At 37.7% G+C, this 14,994-nt stretch overlaps 1 protein-coding gene across 3 annotated transcripts in view; it reads right to left on the bottom strand.

Annotated features, from left to right (window-relative positions):
• C1H10orf67 (chromosome 1 C10orf67 homolog) overlaps positions 1-14,994 on the bottom strand; it is a 112,230-nt gene that overhangs the window by 38,833 nt on the left and 58,403 nt on the right. For all 3 annotated transcript variants that reach the window (XM_068538699.1, XM_068538689.1, XM_068538708.1), the window contains exons 8-10: positions 11,703-11,768; positions 1,253-1,312; positions 450-614 (exon numbers count right to left, since the gene is read on the bottom strand). In XM_068538699.1, the coding sequence (XP_068394800.1) occupies positions 450-614; positions 1,253-1,312; positions 11,703-11,768 (291 nt within the window). The remainder of the gene's footprint in view (positions 1-449; positions 615-1,252; positions 1,313-11,702; positions 11,769-14,994) is intronic.

Genomic DNA, 14,994 nt, shown 5'->3' on the forward strand with positions numbered 1-14,994 from the left:
CCACGTGCAGCAATGAAGACCCAACACAGCCAAAAATAAATAAATAAAAATTAATTAATTAAAAAAAAAAAAAGAATAATCCATGAGCAAATGGACTTTCCAACTGCACGTCTTTCAGGGAGTCTCCAGGAAGCCTCTGATAGATACTGGGCAGTCATGAGTTAGAGATTATACACCCTAGAAAGCGCTTGGAATGTGGCTTCTCTGTGTTGCTAATTTAATAGAGATCCACGAAGCCGTGGTGACTAAGCCAAATAAACCACCAGGCTCAGGACAACAGTGGCATCCTCCTGGGTAAGGTAAGGGGCCTGATGAGGACGCCTCGGTGAGGGGAAGAGCAGCCAGAGCCCCCTGCCCAGATGCACGCAGAGGGAGCAGGGGGAATTGGGGGTTTGAGACGGTTTGCAGGTGAAGGTGTCCCGGGGTGTGGTCCTGTGAGTGGGTCTTACCGTAGGCTGCTCTTCCTTTGAAGCCTTCTTTGGACTCTTGACTCTTTCGGCCTTCGGAAGCAATGAAACGATGGAGGAAGAATGTGGCCTCGGAGCACCTGCACTCCCGGGCTGTGAGGGCCACGGGGACAATGTGGTTTCCTTCCCCTTGATGTCTCTGGGGCTCTGGCACAGAAAAAGAGCCAGCTCTGTGATTCTCACTATACACGCTTCCGATTCGCCTCCCTCTCTTCTCCTCCCTTGTCCTCCTCTCCTGAGCTAGAAGCGCAGTCCCAAAGGGCCTGGATCTCCTCTTGCTCCCGGTCCCACCATCCCCGGGCCCCCAGCACCCCCGCCCCTGCCTGATTTAATTTGCAGGTGAGGCCCGATTTTCCATTCCTCCCGCTGATGCTTGTGTACTAAGAAAAACATACCAAGAGATCAGTGTTTTCTGGAAGCACCTGGAAAGGTGGGGTCTTGGTGGAGTGAGGTGAGGTGGTAGCTTGAGGTGTGTATCATATTTGTACGGAGGTGGAGGTAGGCGTCGGGGGGCCAGCAGGCAGGAGCGACGGGACAGGAGTCCGAAGGGCCAGGGCACTGAGCCCGGGGGTCGGGACACCAGTGACACCTTCCACTCTCACCCACCAGTCCCTCGTTTCCCATGCACACATCTTGCCTCACTTTGAAGTGTTTTCTCCTTCAAACTCGGATGTGGGAAAGTGAAAAGCCTCGGGAAGGTGTGTATAGGTTCTTCAACCCAGATGCCCAAATAAGAAATGAACAGAATAAAAGAAAAAAAAAAAAAAGAGAACTTAAATGCAAACCTTGGCGACTATGGCGTCAAACTTTCTTCCCATTTCAAGGTCCTCTTTCTGTTTATTAACCTGTGAAATTAAAGACCCGTGTCGTTTGTTATCATTTGCAAAGATTAAGAAAGAGAATTTTTGGTAAACTTCCCTTAAGCAATGAAAGAGTGGCATTTTAAACCCTTTCACTGACCAAACTATTATAGGAATATAAATTATAATATTGAATGTAAATTAGAAAATAAATTTGCACCCAGAAAAAAAAGTACTTTATAATAGAGATTATAGGAAAACATGCAATTGTTTGCTTATGTGTATTTATTTTATTAACATTATTGTGTACCAGGCACTGCACTAGACTCTTAGAATAAATAATACGTAAACCTTGCCATCAAGCATTTAGGTTCTAGCAGAAAATGGGTTTCTAAAATGCTTCAATTAGGGAATTCCCTGGGGGTCTAGTGGTTAGGACTCCGAGCTTCCACTGTGGGGGGCAGGGGGCGGGTTCAATCCCTGGTCAGGCAACTAAGATTCCCACAAGCCATGAGGCTGGGAAAAAAATTAATTAAATGCTTCAATTAAAAAAAATTTTTTTATATATACCAAAAAAGGAAGCAGTGCAAATGTTAGTTAGAAATAATAAAAATATGACCATCCGACTTGAGAAAGAGAACAATAGCTACAGTGTTGACTCTCCCTGTGTAATTGTAAGTGTCCCATGACCACCACCCTCCCAACCAGGTAACCACTATTCTGAATTTTAAAAGGGATTCCCTTTTATTTTCTTGATAATTTTTTGTCGCTTTTATAGACTTATCTTTTTACCCCATTGGTATCCTTAAACAATATACAAACTTAGTTTTGCTTATTTTTCAACCTTGTTTAAAAATCATAAAGTATGTGTTCTTCCTCAACTTGTTTGTTCCATAGTTTCTGAGATTAACCCATGTTGATACTGGAAGTGGTTCATTCATATTGGCTGCTGTATAGTATTCAAGTGTATGAGTAGAGCATAATTTATTAATCCATTCGCTGTCAATGAACATTTGGGAAATTCTAATTTTTTTCTTTTATACATAATATGGCTTTGAATATTCCTGTACCTGTTCCCCCAGGCACATGTGCTAGGGATCTTCTATGTGACGTTATATGCCTAGGAGCGGAACTTTGGGGCATATGTTAAGAGAATGATCAGCTTTAGATGATAACCCAAATTTGTTTTCCAAAGTTTTTGTAACAATATACATAGTCCCCAGCAGTTTATGAGAATTCTCTACTCCACATTCTCACCAGCACTTGGTACTGTTATATTATTAATGAAATCAAGCACATTTTCAATCAATGTTCATTGGCCATTGAGTTTACTCTTTTGTGAAGGGCCTGTTAAAAACTTTTGCCCATTTTTCTACTGGGTGGTTTTTTTCTTATTGACTTGAAGGAGTTATTCACGTATTCCTGAAAACAGCTTTGTGAATACAAAAATGGTGTGAATATCTTTGCCAAATTGGTGGCTAGATTTTAAACTTTCTTTGAGGGGGTCTTCTGATGAAAAGGGGCCCTTAATTTTTGTGGGGTTGAAATTTTTAACTTTCCTTTTATGCCTTATTTTGTGTCTTGTTTAGGCAATAATTTCTACTTGGAGCTCATATGATTTGTTCCCTAAAATTTTAAAAGACTGTTTTCCCTTTATATTTGAATACTTAATCCATACAAAATGGATATGTATCATGTGAGGTAAGGAGCCAGTTTCATTTTATGCAATTGTTGAATCAATTGTCAAGCATCTTTAGTGAAAATTCCACCCTATTTACATTGATCTGTGATACTGATATATACTGAGTATTTACGTATGTCTGGTTCTGCTCCTGGGTTCTCTATTTTCTCCCAATGGTCTGTCCCTGGCCCAGTACCATGATGTCCTAATTACCTTAAATTTATATTAATAGCTTACAGGAGAAATCACTCCCTACTCCATCATGTCATTATTTCACTTTGTTTCCTAGCTATTCTTGACTCTTGTTCTTCCATATTAATTTTAAAATAAGCTTGTCAATTCCATGAAAAACCTTGTAGTAATTTTGGTTGGAATTTTATTGAATATAGAGATCAGTTTGGTGAGAACTATTATCTCTAAGATAATCTAGTTTGCCTATGGCGACTAAGTTATAGCTCTCCATTTATTTAGTTTTTGTAATCCCCTTAAGTTTTTTTTAAAGTCTTTATTAATCCCAGTCAGTAAGTTTTTTTTTAAGTCTTTATTGAATTTGTTAATATTGCTTCTGTTTTATGTTTTAGTTTTTTGGCCGTGAGGCATGTGGGATCTTAGCTCCCCAGCCAGGGATCAAACCTGCACCTCTTGCATTGGAAGGCGAAGTCTTAACCACTGGACTGCCAGGGAAGTCCCAATAGGTTTTATAATTATTTTCCATGGAGATTTTTACAAATTTTTATGAGATTTATTTATGAGCCCTTTATAAACTTTGCTATTTAATTATAAATTTTTATAAATTATAATTTCTCCTAATTTTTGATTGAGAAATCCAATTGATTTTAGAATGTTGATCTTATATCCAGCAATCTTGTTAATTTAAATAATTTGTCTTTAGTGTTTTGGGAGGTTGGCTAAGTGGACAATTGCATCCTCTTTGAATAGTAACAGTCTTGTTTTTTTCCATTCTACTCTTCATACCTCTTGCTGTCTTTTTTCTTATTCTACTACACTGACCAGAATTTCCAAAATAACTAAAAAATGGTATTAGGCAACCTTACCTTGTACTGATTTTAAAGAGAATGTTTCCTGTGTTTCACCAAGAAGTCTGTTTGCTGTAGGTTTTACTCTTTAGCAAGGTAAAGAACTTCCTCCTACTTCTCATGGGACAGCAGTGTGTATGTGCACATCTGTGTGTGCATATGATTGGATGTTATTTTTTCTCAAAGAATTTGCATGCATCAACTCAGAATATCATATAATTTTTCTCCTGTAATCTGATTGTGTGGGGAATTACATTAATAGCTTTTGCCCAATCCTTTTAAAACTTTATGCATTCTTTTGAATTTTGCAGCTTGAGCCTAATATTGTTTATGAGATTCATCCATATTGTTACATGTCACTGTAAGTTATTCCGCAACTAATTTAATTTTCTCTATTTTAGATGGACATTTGAATTGTTTCCAATTTGGGGCTATTACCAACAATGCTGCCCTGAACATTCTTGAAAATGTCTCTCTTCTGTGAGTCATTCTAAGGTATCCTCATCTTAAACATTAGTAGAAAATTTGCCAAACAATTGTCAAAATTAGTTCTACTACCTTTTGAAAGTTATGAAAGTTCCCATTGCTTCACAACTTTGTCAACACTTAGTACTGTAAGCCTTTTATTTTTGTTTTTAAACAATCAATCTGGTGTGAGCAATACTATTTCTTCATGGTTTTACTCTGTTTCACTTATTGTTAATGAGATTGGATATATTTTTGTAGGTTCCTCATCTGAATTCCCACTTTTCAACTCTTTGCCTATGTTTCTAGTGGATAGTATATCTTTTATTAAATTGATTTTAGGGCATATTTATATTTTGTGGGTACTCATACTTTGTCAACTCTATGACTTGTGAAATCATCACTACAGTCAAGATAATGAACATACCCACCACTCCCAAAAGTTTCCTTATGCCTCTTTGTAAGCCAATCCTGCCTCATCACCAGGCAACCATTGATCTGCTTTCTGCCACTATACATTAGTTTGCATTTACAAGAATTTAAAGTAAGTTGAACCGTACAAAGGTATTCTTTATTTTGTCTGGCTCCTTTCACTCAACATAATATTTCTGAGATTCATCCTTGTTGCTGTATATAAAAACGATCCATTTCTTTTTATCTCTGAGTAGTATTCCACTGGGTAGATAAGGTACAACTTATTTACCCATTCACCTATTAATAGACATCAGGGTTATTTCTGCTACGAACATTTACATACAAGTCTTTGTGTGAATATACATTTTTACTTATCTCAGATAAATAATTAGGAGTGGAATAGCCAGATCACATGATAAGTATAGATATAAATTTTTAAAAGTATTTAAATTTAAATATTTTCTAAAGTGGCTGGATATTTTACATTCTCACCAGCAGTAAATGAGAGTTCTAGGTGTTCCTCACTTTTGACAGCACTTGATGCGGTCAGATTTTGACATTTTAGTCATTTTAGTGAGTATATAGTGAGTGATAATATCTCACTGAGATTTTAATTTGTATTTCCCTAAAGATTAATGATGCTGAGCATCTGTTCATGTCATAGTTCGCCAGCCATACGTCTTCTTTAGTGAAGTGTCTGTTCAGATTGTTTGCCCATTTAAAAAGTTGGGCTGTTGACCGTGTTACTGAATTGTAAGACCACTTTATGTAGTCTAGATGCAAATCTTTTGTTAGGTATGTTTTGCAAATATTTTTTTCCAACACTGTAGCTTGCCTTTTCAGTTTTCTTTTAACATTCTGAAGAGCAAAAGTTTTTAATTTTGATGAAATGCAGTTTACACTATTTAAAGAAATCTCTGCCAAACCTGATGTCACTAAGATCCTTTCTTGTGCCTTATTCTATTAATTTGTGGGTTTAGCTATTACATTTAGATTTATGATTCATCTCAAGTAAATTTTTATATGAGGTATGAGGCAAGGGTCGAGGATGATTTTTTTGCCTATAGCTATCCAATTATTCCAGCATCACTTGTTGAAAGGATCATCCTTTCCTGCTTGAATTGCCTTGGCACCTTTGTTAGAAATCAGTTCATCATATATGACCCAAAGGGTCTACTTCTTGGCTTTCTATTCTTTTCCATCAATCTATATGTTTATCCATATGCCAATATCACTTTATCTTGACTACTGTGCCTTTAAAGTAAGTGCTGAATTCAGGTTGTGTGAGTGCTTTCTCCAGCTTGTTCTTTTTCAAAATTGTTTTAACTATTCAAGGTCCATGAATTTCCATAAACATTGTAGAGGAGCTTGTTGATTAAAAAAAAAAAAGCCTGCTGGGATTTTGATTGGGATTGTATTGTATCTATAAATCAATTTAGAGATAACTGACAGATTAATAACATGCATCTTCTGAATCACAAACACGGTATGTTTCTCCATCTAGTTAAGTCTTCGGTTTCTCTCAGCAGTGTTTTGTATGGTTTTGTACATATTCTGTCAAATTTATCCATAACCATTTCATATTTTTATGTTATCACAACTGGAGTTTTTTAAAATTTCAATTTTTGATTGTTCATTGTTAGTACATAGAAATGCATTATTTTGATCTTTGTAACCTTGCTAAATTCACTTATTAATTCTAGTAGTTTTTTTGTAGATTCCTTAGAATTTCCTATATAAATGATCATGGTTATCTGGGAATAAAAACAGTTCTACTTTTTCCTTTCTAATCTGGATGCCATTTATTTCTTTTTCTTGCATATTATACTGGCTAGGACCTAAAAAACAATGTCTAGTGGAAGTGATAAGAACAGAGAGTCTTGTCTCATTTTCTGATCTTAGACTTAAAACATTTAGGCTTTCACTATCAAATGTACTAATGGTTATGTTTTGTAGGTGTACATTATCAGCTTTAGAAGGTTTCCTTCTATTCCCAGTTTGCTGAGAGCTTTTATCATAAATGTGTATTGGACTTTCTCAAATGCTTTTTCTACATCTATCTGTCCCCTGGCTCCAACGTTTTATATTTTTCCCACATGCAAAATACATTCATCCTCATCCAAGGCCTCAAAAAATCTCATTCTATAACAGCATCTGCTTGAAGTCAGGATCTCATTACTTAAATCAGGTTTAGGTGCAGATGAGGCTCCTTGAATAAGTCTATCTTGATTGGAAGACCCAGGAACTAAAGAGACAAGTTATCTGACCCCACAGCCAACATACCATGGTAGGACATAGGATAACAACTAAAGACACTCCCCTTGGCTCATGGATTTATCTATTCCCACTGGACATGTGTGATGGTTCCTAGGCACAGAAATTCAGACATGTATTTTATTAGAGTAAATGTCTGGGTTACCAAAATATCAGTTTTCTAGCTGAATGGCCAAATGCTGGCATGTTACATGTAATAGAACTGGACAGACTTGAAGCATGGCTCAGAGGGAACTCAGGCAACAAGGAAACCAGTAATGGGATCAAAGCCCACTGCAAAGATAACTCAGTGCTGTGCCCTCGAAATGAGAGGCTAGAACAACCTCTGTAACTCCTTTCTATCTCAAGTCTGGATTGTTCCTAGAAATAAGGTGCACTGGGATGAAGTAGATAGAAAATTAGTTAAGGGTAAGAATTCAATTATGGTAGTTTTCTGATAAGGACCCTCTTTTTTGTTAGCTTCACAATCACTGAAAGTTCAGGTTACAAAATCTACATATAAAAATCAGTAGCATTTCTATACACTAACAACGAATTATCTGTGAGAGTAAAAAGAAAATGATCCCATTTACAATATCACTAAAAGCAATAAAATATTTAGGGATAAATGTAACCAGGGGGGTGAATAATCTCTACACTGAAAACTGATGAAGACACTGATGAAAGAAATCAAAGAACATACAAATAAATGGAAAGAAACTTCATGTTCATGGATTGGGAGAATTAATATTGTTAAAATGTCCATACTACTCAAAGCCATCTATAGAGTCAATATAATCCCTGTCAAGATTCCAGTGGCACTTTTTACAGAAGTAGAAAAAACAATCCTAAAAATTATATGGAGCCACAAAGTCCCCAAAAAACCAAAGCAATCCTGAGAAAGAAGAATAAAGCTGGAGGAATCATACTTCTTGATTTCAAACTATATTATAAACCTACAGAGTCAAAACAGTATGGTACTAGCATTAAAAACAGAGGCATAGACCAATGGAACAGAATCAAGAATATGGTCAACTAATATTTGACGTGGCAGCCAAGAATACTCAATGGAGAAAAGATAGTCTCTTCAATAAATGGTGCTGGGAAAACTGAACAGTCACATATAAAAGAATGAAACTAGACCCCTATCTTACACCACTCATAAAATTAACCCAGAATGGATGAGGGACTTAAATGTAAGACAGGAAACCATAAAACTAGACGAAAACATAGGGAAAAAGCTTCTTGACATGGGTCTTGACAATGATTTTTTTTTTTGGATATGACACCTAAAGCACAAGTAACAAAATAAAAAATAAACAATTTGGGACTGCATCAAACTAAAAAACTTCTGCACAGCAAAAGAAATAATCAACAAAATGAAAAGGCAACCTACAGAATGGGAGAAAATATATGGAAATCATATATGTGATAAGGGGTTAATGTCCAAAATACATAATGATCTCATACAACTCAATAGCAAAAACCCAAATAATCCAATTAAAAAATGGGCAGATGATCTGAGTAGACATTTTTCCAAAGAAGATGTTCAAATGGCCAACAGGTACATGAAAAGATGCTCAACATCACTAATCCTCAGGAAAATACAAATCAAAACCACAATGAGAGATCACCTCCCACTTGTTAGAATGGGGTGTCACTGAAAAGACAAGAGGTAACAAGTGTTGTCAAGGATGTGGAGAAAAAGGAACCCTTGTGCACTTGTTGGTGGGAATATAAATTGGTGCAGCCGGTATGTAAAACAATACACAGGTTTCTCAAAAAATTAAAAATGGAACTACCATATGATTCCACTTTTGGGTATTTATCCAAAGGAATCAAAACACTATCTTGAAAAGATATATGCATCCCATGTTCATTGAAGCGTTATTTACAATAGCCAAGACATGAAAGCAACCTAAAAGTCCATCAATGGATGAATGGATAAAGAAGATGTGGTATATTTATACAATGAAATATGATCCAGCCATAAAAAAGAAGGCAATCTTGCCATTTGAGACAACATGGATGGACCTGGAGGGCATTATGCTAAGTGAAATAAGTCAGACAGACAAAGACAAATACTGTATGATCTCATATATGTGGAATCTTAAAAAACAACAACAATAACAAAAAACTCATGGATACAGAGAACAGATTGGTGGTTGCCTGAGGCAGGGGGTAGAGGTGGGACCAAAATGGGTGAAGGTGGTCAAAAGGTACAAACTTCCAGTCATAAGATAAGTAAGTCCTGGGGACGTAATGTACAGCACCGTGACTGTAGTTAACAACACTGTATCGTATATTTGAAAGCTGCTAAGAGACTAAATCTTAAAAGTTCCCATGACAGGAAAAAAATTATGACAGGCATTCCCTGGAGGTCCAGTGGTTAGGAATCCACGCTTTCACTGCCGCAAGCTGTGTTGCACAGCCAAAAGGAAAAAGAAAAAAACTGTGTAACTTCACATGATGATGGATATTAACTAACTAGACATATTGTGGTGATGATTTTGCAATATATGCATGTATCAAATCATTATGCTGTATACCTGAAACTAATACGATGTTATATGGCAATTATATCTCAATTTGACCAAAAAAAAAAAAAAAAAAAAAAAAAAGGATAAATGAAAGCCACCAAGTGTAGGAATCACAGAAAGATTCAAAATTATTTCATATGCTTCTCCTAAAACTAACTAAGGGTGCATCGTTCCATACTTTATTGCTTACCTATACTTACTGATCCTGCCTTTTTACTACAACCTCTTTGACTTTCTAAACTAGGCTCTAAATAGGCCAGAAAATAAACTGTATTGAAAACAGTAATAGACAAGCATGGAACAAAAACCCTTCAGGGAGCGCATCTTTTAATTTTTACAAAGTGACTCTGGTCAACTCCACCTTCTCCCTCTCCTCCATCTGGCCACAATCACAAATCTCCATTTCTGGAAAAAAGCACTGTAGCAACAAAGAAAGCCCTAATAGCCACAAAGCCAGCCTCCCTTCCAAGTGAATAACAGAATCCCTTGGTGGGGGGAAGGGGGGTGCCAAATAGTGATCTTGTTGGGCCCAAAGTTATGCCATGGAAACCCAGTCCTAAGAAGAACCTTAAGTACACTCCTTCTACTGAAAATATGAGCCTCCAGACCAGCTCTGAACACGCTAAAGGCTCTTGTGCTGTCGTGAGGTTTGCGATGCAAGATCTTGCTGCTTGGCAACAAGCATGGTGCTCAACTACTAAACAGCAAAATAAAACATGATTGGTTCCCCGTGGGCAATATAATAGCACCAGTTAACCGCTGACGGTTCAAATAAAGCGGCAAAGTAATTCACAAACGGTGGAGTCCGTTCCTAGCATAGGCACGAACTCACTGATGGAGTAGTTTAATTTCTTCTCTAATACTGCTAACGAACTGACAGTTTAACATCTGCTTCCCACTCTATAAAAACACTTTGTATTTTAATGACAATGTGCACATTTAGTTGTTTGTTTTCAGAAGCAACTCCTGGACGAGGGGGAATGACAGAAGAGGAAGGGGGTGGGGCAGAAATCGACCAAGTATACTCAGTTCATGGAGATGACTTTTATACGCCAGGGATTTGAAAATAGAGTTCAAAATAACACATTTGTTAACACATGGTTTCTGTGGATAGCTAACCATAATTTTTTTCCTGGCCTGCATTCCCAAGTTGGTTTCATAGAAGGCTTTATTGTAGTCCCAGAGCATTGTTTTGCATTAATTTCTATGACAAGGCACCCAAAACACATGGTGCTGAGAGTAACAAAACAGAGTTAGGGAAACAGTCATGACTTGGCACAAAGTGTGACAAGCTGTAAAAAAGGGAATGTTTCAATATCTGAAGTGGTGTTGATTTCCTATGAACAACCTTTTCTCTTCTAAACAGTATCATATTCTTTTCAAGCACATTTAGAACGCAAGTCAAGCTGTGTTTTATTTTTGATTATAATAAACACAGTCAGTTTACTGTAACAAAGACATAGTAGTGGTGATCAGTTGAAAGCCAAAGTACGACACCATGAGCTGGACGGGGGGTGGGGGGGGGGGTGGGTGAAGTCGGGGAGCTTGGTGGGGGGGGGGGCGGGTAGTCAACTGATAAAATAAAAGACCAGCCGTCTGGAAAGTTCGCTTAAAAGAACATAAAAAGGCAGTGTTTTCTTATGAGACTAACACAGAATGCCAAAATATCTGGCTGGGCTCTTTTTTGTTGTCACTTATGGCAATTTGTAACTAAAAATAGTAAATCCTTCAAAATACTGGGCTCTCATATCTGTTTTTTTTAATCCCTATAATAAAATACAAAAATTTTGTACACTGCTTTAAATTGTTAATACTCTTTCTTGTATAAGACTCTTCTACATAGTAAGTATATTTATTAAAGAACTACTCAAATTGTTTTCTCCAAAACAATCATTAAAAAATGTTTATAATTATGCATGCATTTAGATTATGGATAAAGGTGAAATGAAGAGTTCACAGTAAACAGATACAAATAAAGTTTATAAAACTTTCATGATTAAGTTCCTGGATTCAAATTTATTAAGAAATAATGTAAATCCCCTTACCATTTCTTGCACTAATGATTTTTCAAAATCAAGCTCACATATTAATTTGTCTCTGCCATTGATTAGCTGAAAGAGAGGAATATTACATTTTGATTAAAGGTAAGAAAACACTCAAGATTCCTCCTCAGTGAAATTTAACGAAACATTTTGATTCTAAATGTGAGAAAAATGGATCCCAATAAGATCAAAGCAAAAATTAAATGTCCACAGATTACCATGTAATAATGATATACTACTATATAATTATTTTTATTATATAAGCAAGCAAAAAAAACATATATAAAAATGCCAATTTATTTACAAACTTTCTCACCCCACCCCCCCCAAAAATGCGACTCAATGCATAATAAAGCAAGTTCTACTCTATCAAAAAGAGCAATTTTGCTTAACTCATTATATGAACCATTTCTCTTATTTTAGGTTTTGATGCTATATTTATATGCATATCAAGCCATATTCATAACAATTGAAAATAGCCATCAAAGCATATACTGCAGCGCCTTTGTACCAACTTCACTTGCCTCAGTATTTTATTTTTTTTATTTTTATTTTTTATAAATTTATTTTACTTTATTTATTTTTGGCTGTATTGGGTCTTCATTGCTGCACGTGTGCTTTCTCTAGTTGCGGTGAGCGGGGGCTACTCTTCGTTGCGGTGCACAGGCTTCTCACTGTGGTGGCTTCTCTTGTTGCGGAGCACGGGGCGCACGGGCTTCAGTAGTTGCAGCACGCAGGCTCAGTATTTGTGGCTCACGGGCTCTAGAGCACAGGCTTAGTAGTTGTGGCACACGGGCTTAGTTGCTCCACAGCATGTGGGATCTTCCTGGACCAGGGATCGAACCTGTGTCCCCTGCATTGGCAGGCGGATTCTTAACCGCTGTGTCACCAGGGAAGCCCCACCTCAGTATTTTAAATGATCATTTGCAACTTGCATGTAGTATATACACTGAAAAAATTCAACCTTTGGTTTTGACATCCATTCAATTCAATTAATTCATATATTCATTAATTTAATAAACATGTATGGAACACCTTTCAGATGCCAGACATTTTGTTCGGCTGTGGAGGTAGGGAAATGAAGTTAAACAGATCCCTTCCCTGGAGCACCTACAGTATGCTAGGAGAGCATTGTGAAAAAAATGACTGTAATACATAAGAAAAAAGGTTAATAAGTCAAATCTTCAGGTAGTCGAAAAGCATAAAAATCCACATAACCTGGCAACCGTAATTATAACAAGTTCTGCTATACCTGGTGTTAATGGCACAGGAGGGCCATTTGACAAGGGTCTTGAAGGATCTGCAGAAGTTCAACAAGTTGGAGAAAGAGAAAATGGCAATAAAAACAGCAAAGTAACCACAGAGAAGCCTGGAGTAATGGAGGAACTGGAAAAAGTTTGGTGTTTGTGGACCCAGGGTGCATAGAGACAGGAACGGCAGGAAATGAAGGGAGACAGAGATTCAGGGTGATATTATGAGGGGGCTTGTTCACCTCAATTAGGAGTGGAGGGCAGACTGGTGTAAAGTGCAGAATAGGGGTTGGTTCAAATCAGAGCTCTGCTGCTTACTAGCTGTGTGGGTAAATTAATTCTATGCTTCAGGTCTTCGTTTTCTCATCTATAAAATTAGGATAATAAAACCTACTTTGGAGAGTTCTTCTGAAAAGAATTTGATACAGCAAATGTGAAAGTGCTTAGCTGCTCCCGGCACATAAAAATCACCCAGAACATTTTGAGGCAGCCTGATTTTATGCTGAAGGCAATGGGAAGCCACTGAAGGTTTTAGCACGTAAGATTAGGATACTAATAACCATAGCAGGGGTGTAGAAGCTAGATTTGAAGAGGATGAGAGTGGAGACAGGAAAATGAAGTAGGAATCTATGAAAATGATGGGGCCTCAACTAAGTCTGTGACAATGTTGTTGCAGAGAAAGGGGATGGGGGTAAATTTTGGAAGGAATGTCTACAGACCTAATGACCAACTAGATATATGGTATGAAGGAAGGAGTAGATGGGAATTCCCTGGACTCCACGCTTTCACTGCCGAGGACCAGAGTTCAATCCCTGGTTGGGGAACTAAGATCCCACAAACTGTGCCATGCGGCGTGGCCAGAAAAAAAAAAACGAGAAAGTAGAGAAGGACCCTAGATTTGTCACTTGGTCCTCTGGGATAGATGCCAATGTCATTCATTTAAGTGGGGAACACAGCCAAGTCCAGATTTGAGGAGTAATGAGTTCAAGATTTGACACTGAATTTGATGAACATGTAAAGCATTTTTTTTTTAGCAAATATTTTTGACAGCTAATATAAAGGTAATAAAGGATAGACACAGTTCTTGACCTCCAGGGAGCAAATAGTCCCAGGTATGCGGGGGCACAGAGGAAGCCCCTAATTACCGTAGGGGACAGAAGGGGACTGTCAAAGAAGTCTTCCCAGTGCATGTAACATGGAAATTGAGGGTGAGGACAGAGTTAATATTACAGATGCGGTGTTCAGGGAAAACATGAAGCGGGGGGAAGGTTCGGAAGTCATCTGTAACCAGATGTGCCAGTTACGGGAGAGTCTGAAGTCAGCCAGAGAGAAAACAAAGACCAAGGATAAAGAGAATTCCCAAGAACAGCATTCAAGTGAAAGATGGAGGAGGAGGAACCATTGACAGATATTGCTTAGGAAGGTGTGAGGAAGTGAGCAAAACATCAGAAGCAAGCATTGCTGCAGAGGGCATCTCTGACATGGGGCACAGTCCTGCCACAGAGAGTGGAAGATTCAAGAAGGAATGAGACTGAAAAGGACTGAGGGCAAGATGAACCTCATGGTGACCTTACCAACAGGAAAAACTAGCAACAGGGGTGTGAAGAAGGGGCTAGTAGATACAGATTTCTTTTAGTTGATATTTGAAGAAGAGTGAATGGTAATTACTTCAGGGGTGATCAGGGTCAAGGGATACCACCCAGAATGATGGCTTGGCTATGTCTGTAGGCCAGAGGGAAATGCTTAAAGGCATGTGAGAGAGAGAGGGAGAGAGAGAGACGCTAATGAAGAAAGGTCCCAGAAGAAGAAGAAGGAAGCTTGTGAAAATGACTATACTACCCAAAGCAATCTACAGATTTAATTCAATACCTATCAAATTACCAATGGCATTTTTCACAGAACTAGAACAAAACATCTTAAAATTTGTATGGAGACACAAAAGACCCCGAATAGCCAAAGCAATCTAGAGAAAAAAAATGGAGCTGGAGGAATCAGACTCCCTGACTTCAGACTATACTACAAAGCTACAGTAATCAAGACAATAT

This window comes from Eschrichtius robustus, chromosome 1, assembly GCF_028021215.1.
Source record: "Eschrichtius robustus isolate mEscRob2 chromosome 1, mEscRob2.pri, whole genome shotgun sequence".
NCBI lineage: Eukaryota > Metazoa > Chordata > Mammalia > Artiodactyla > Eschrichtiidae > Eschrichtius > Eschrichtius robustus.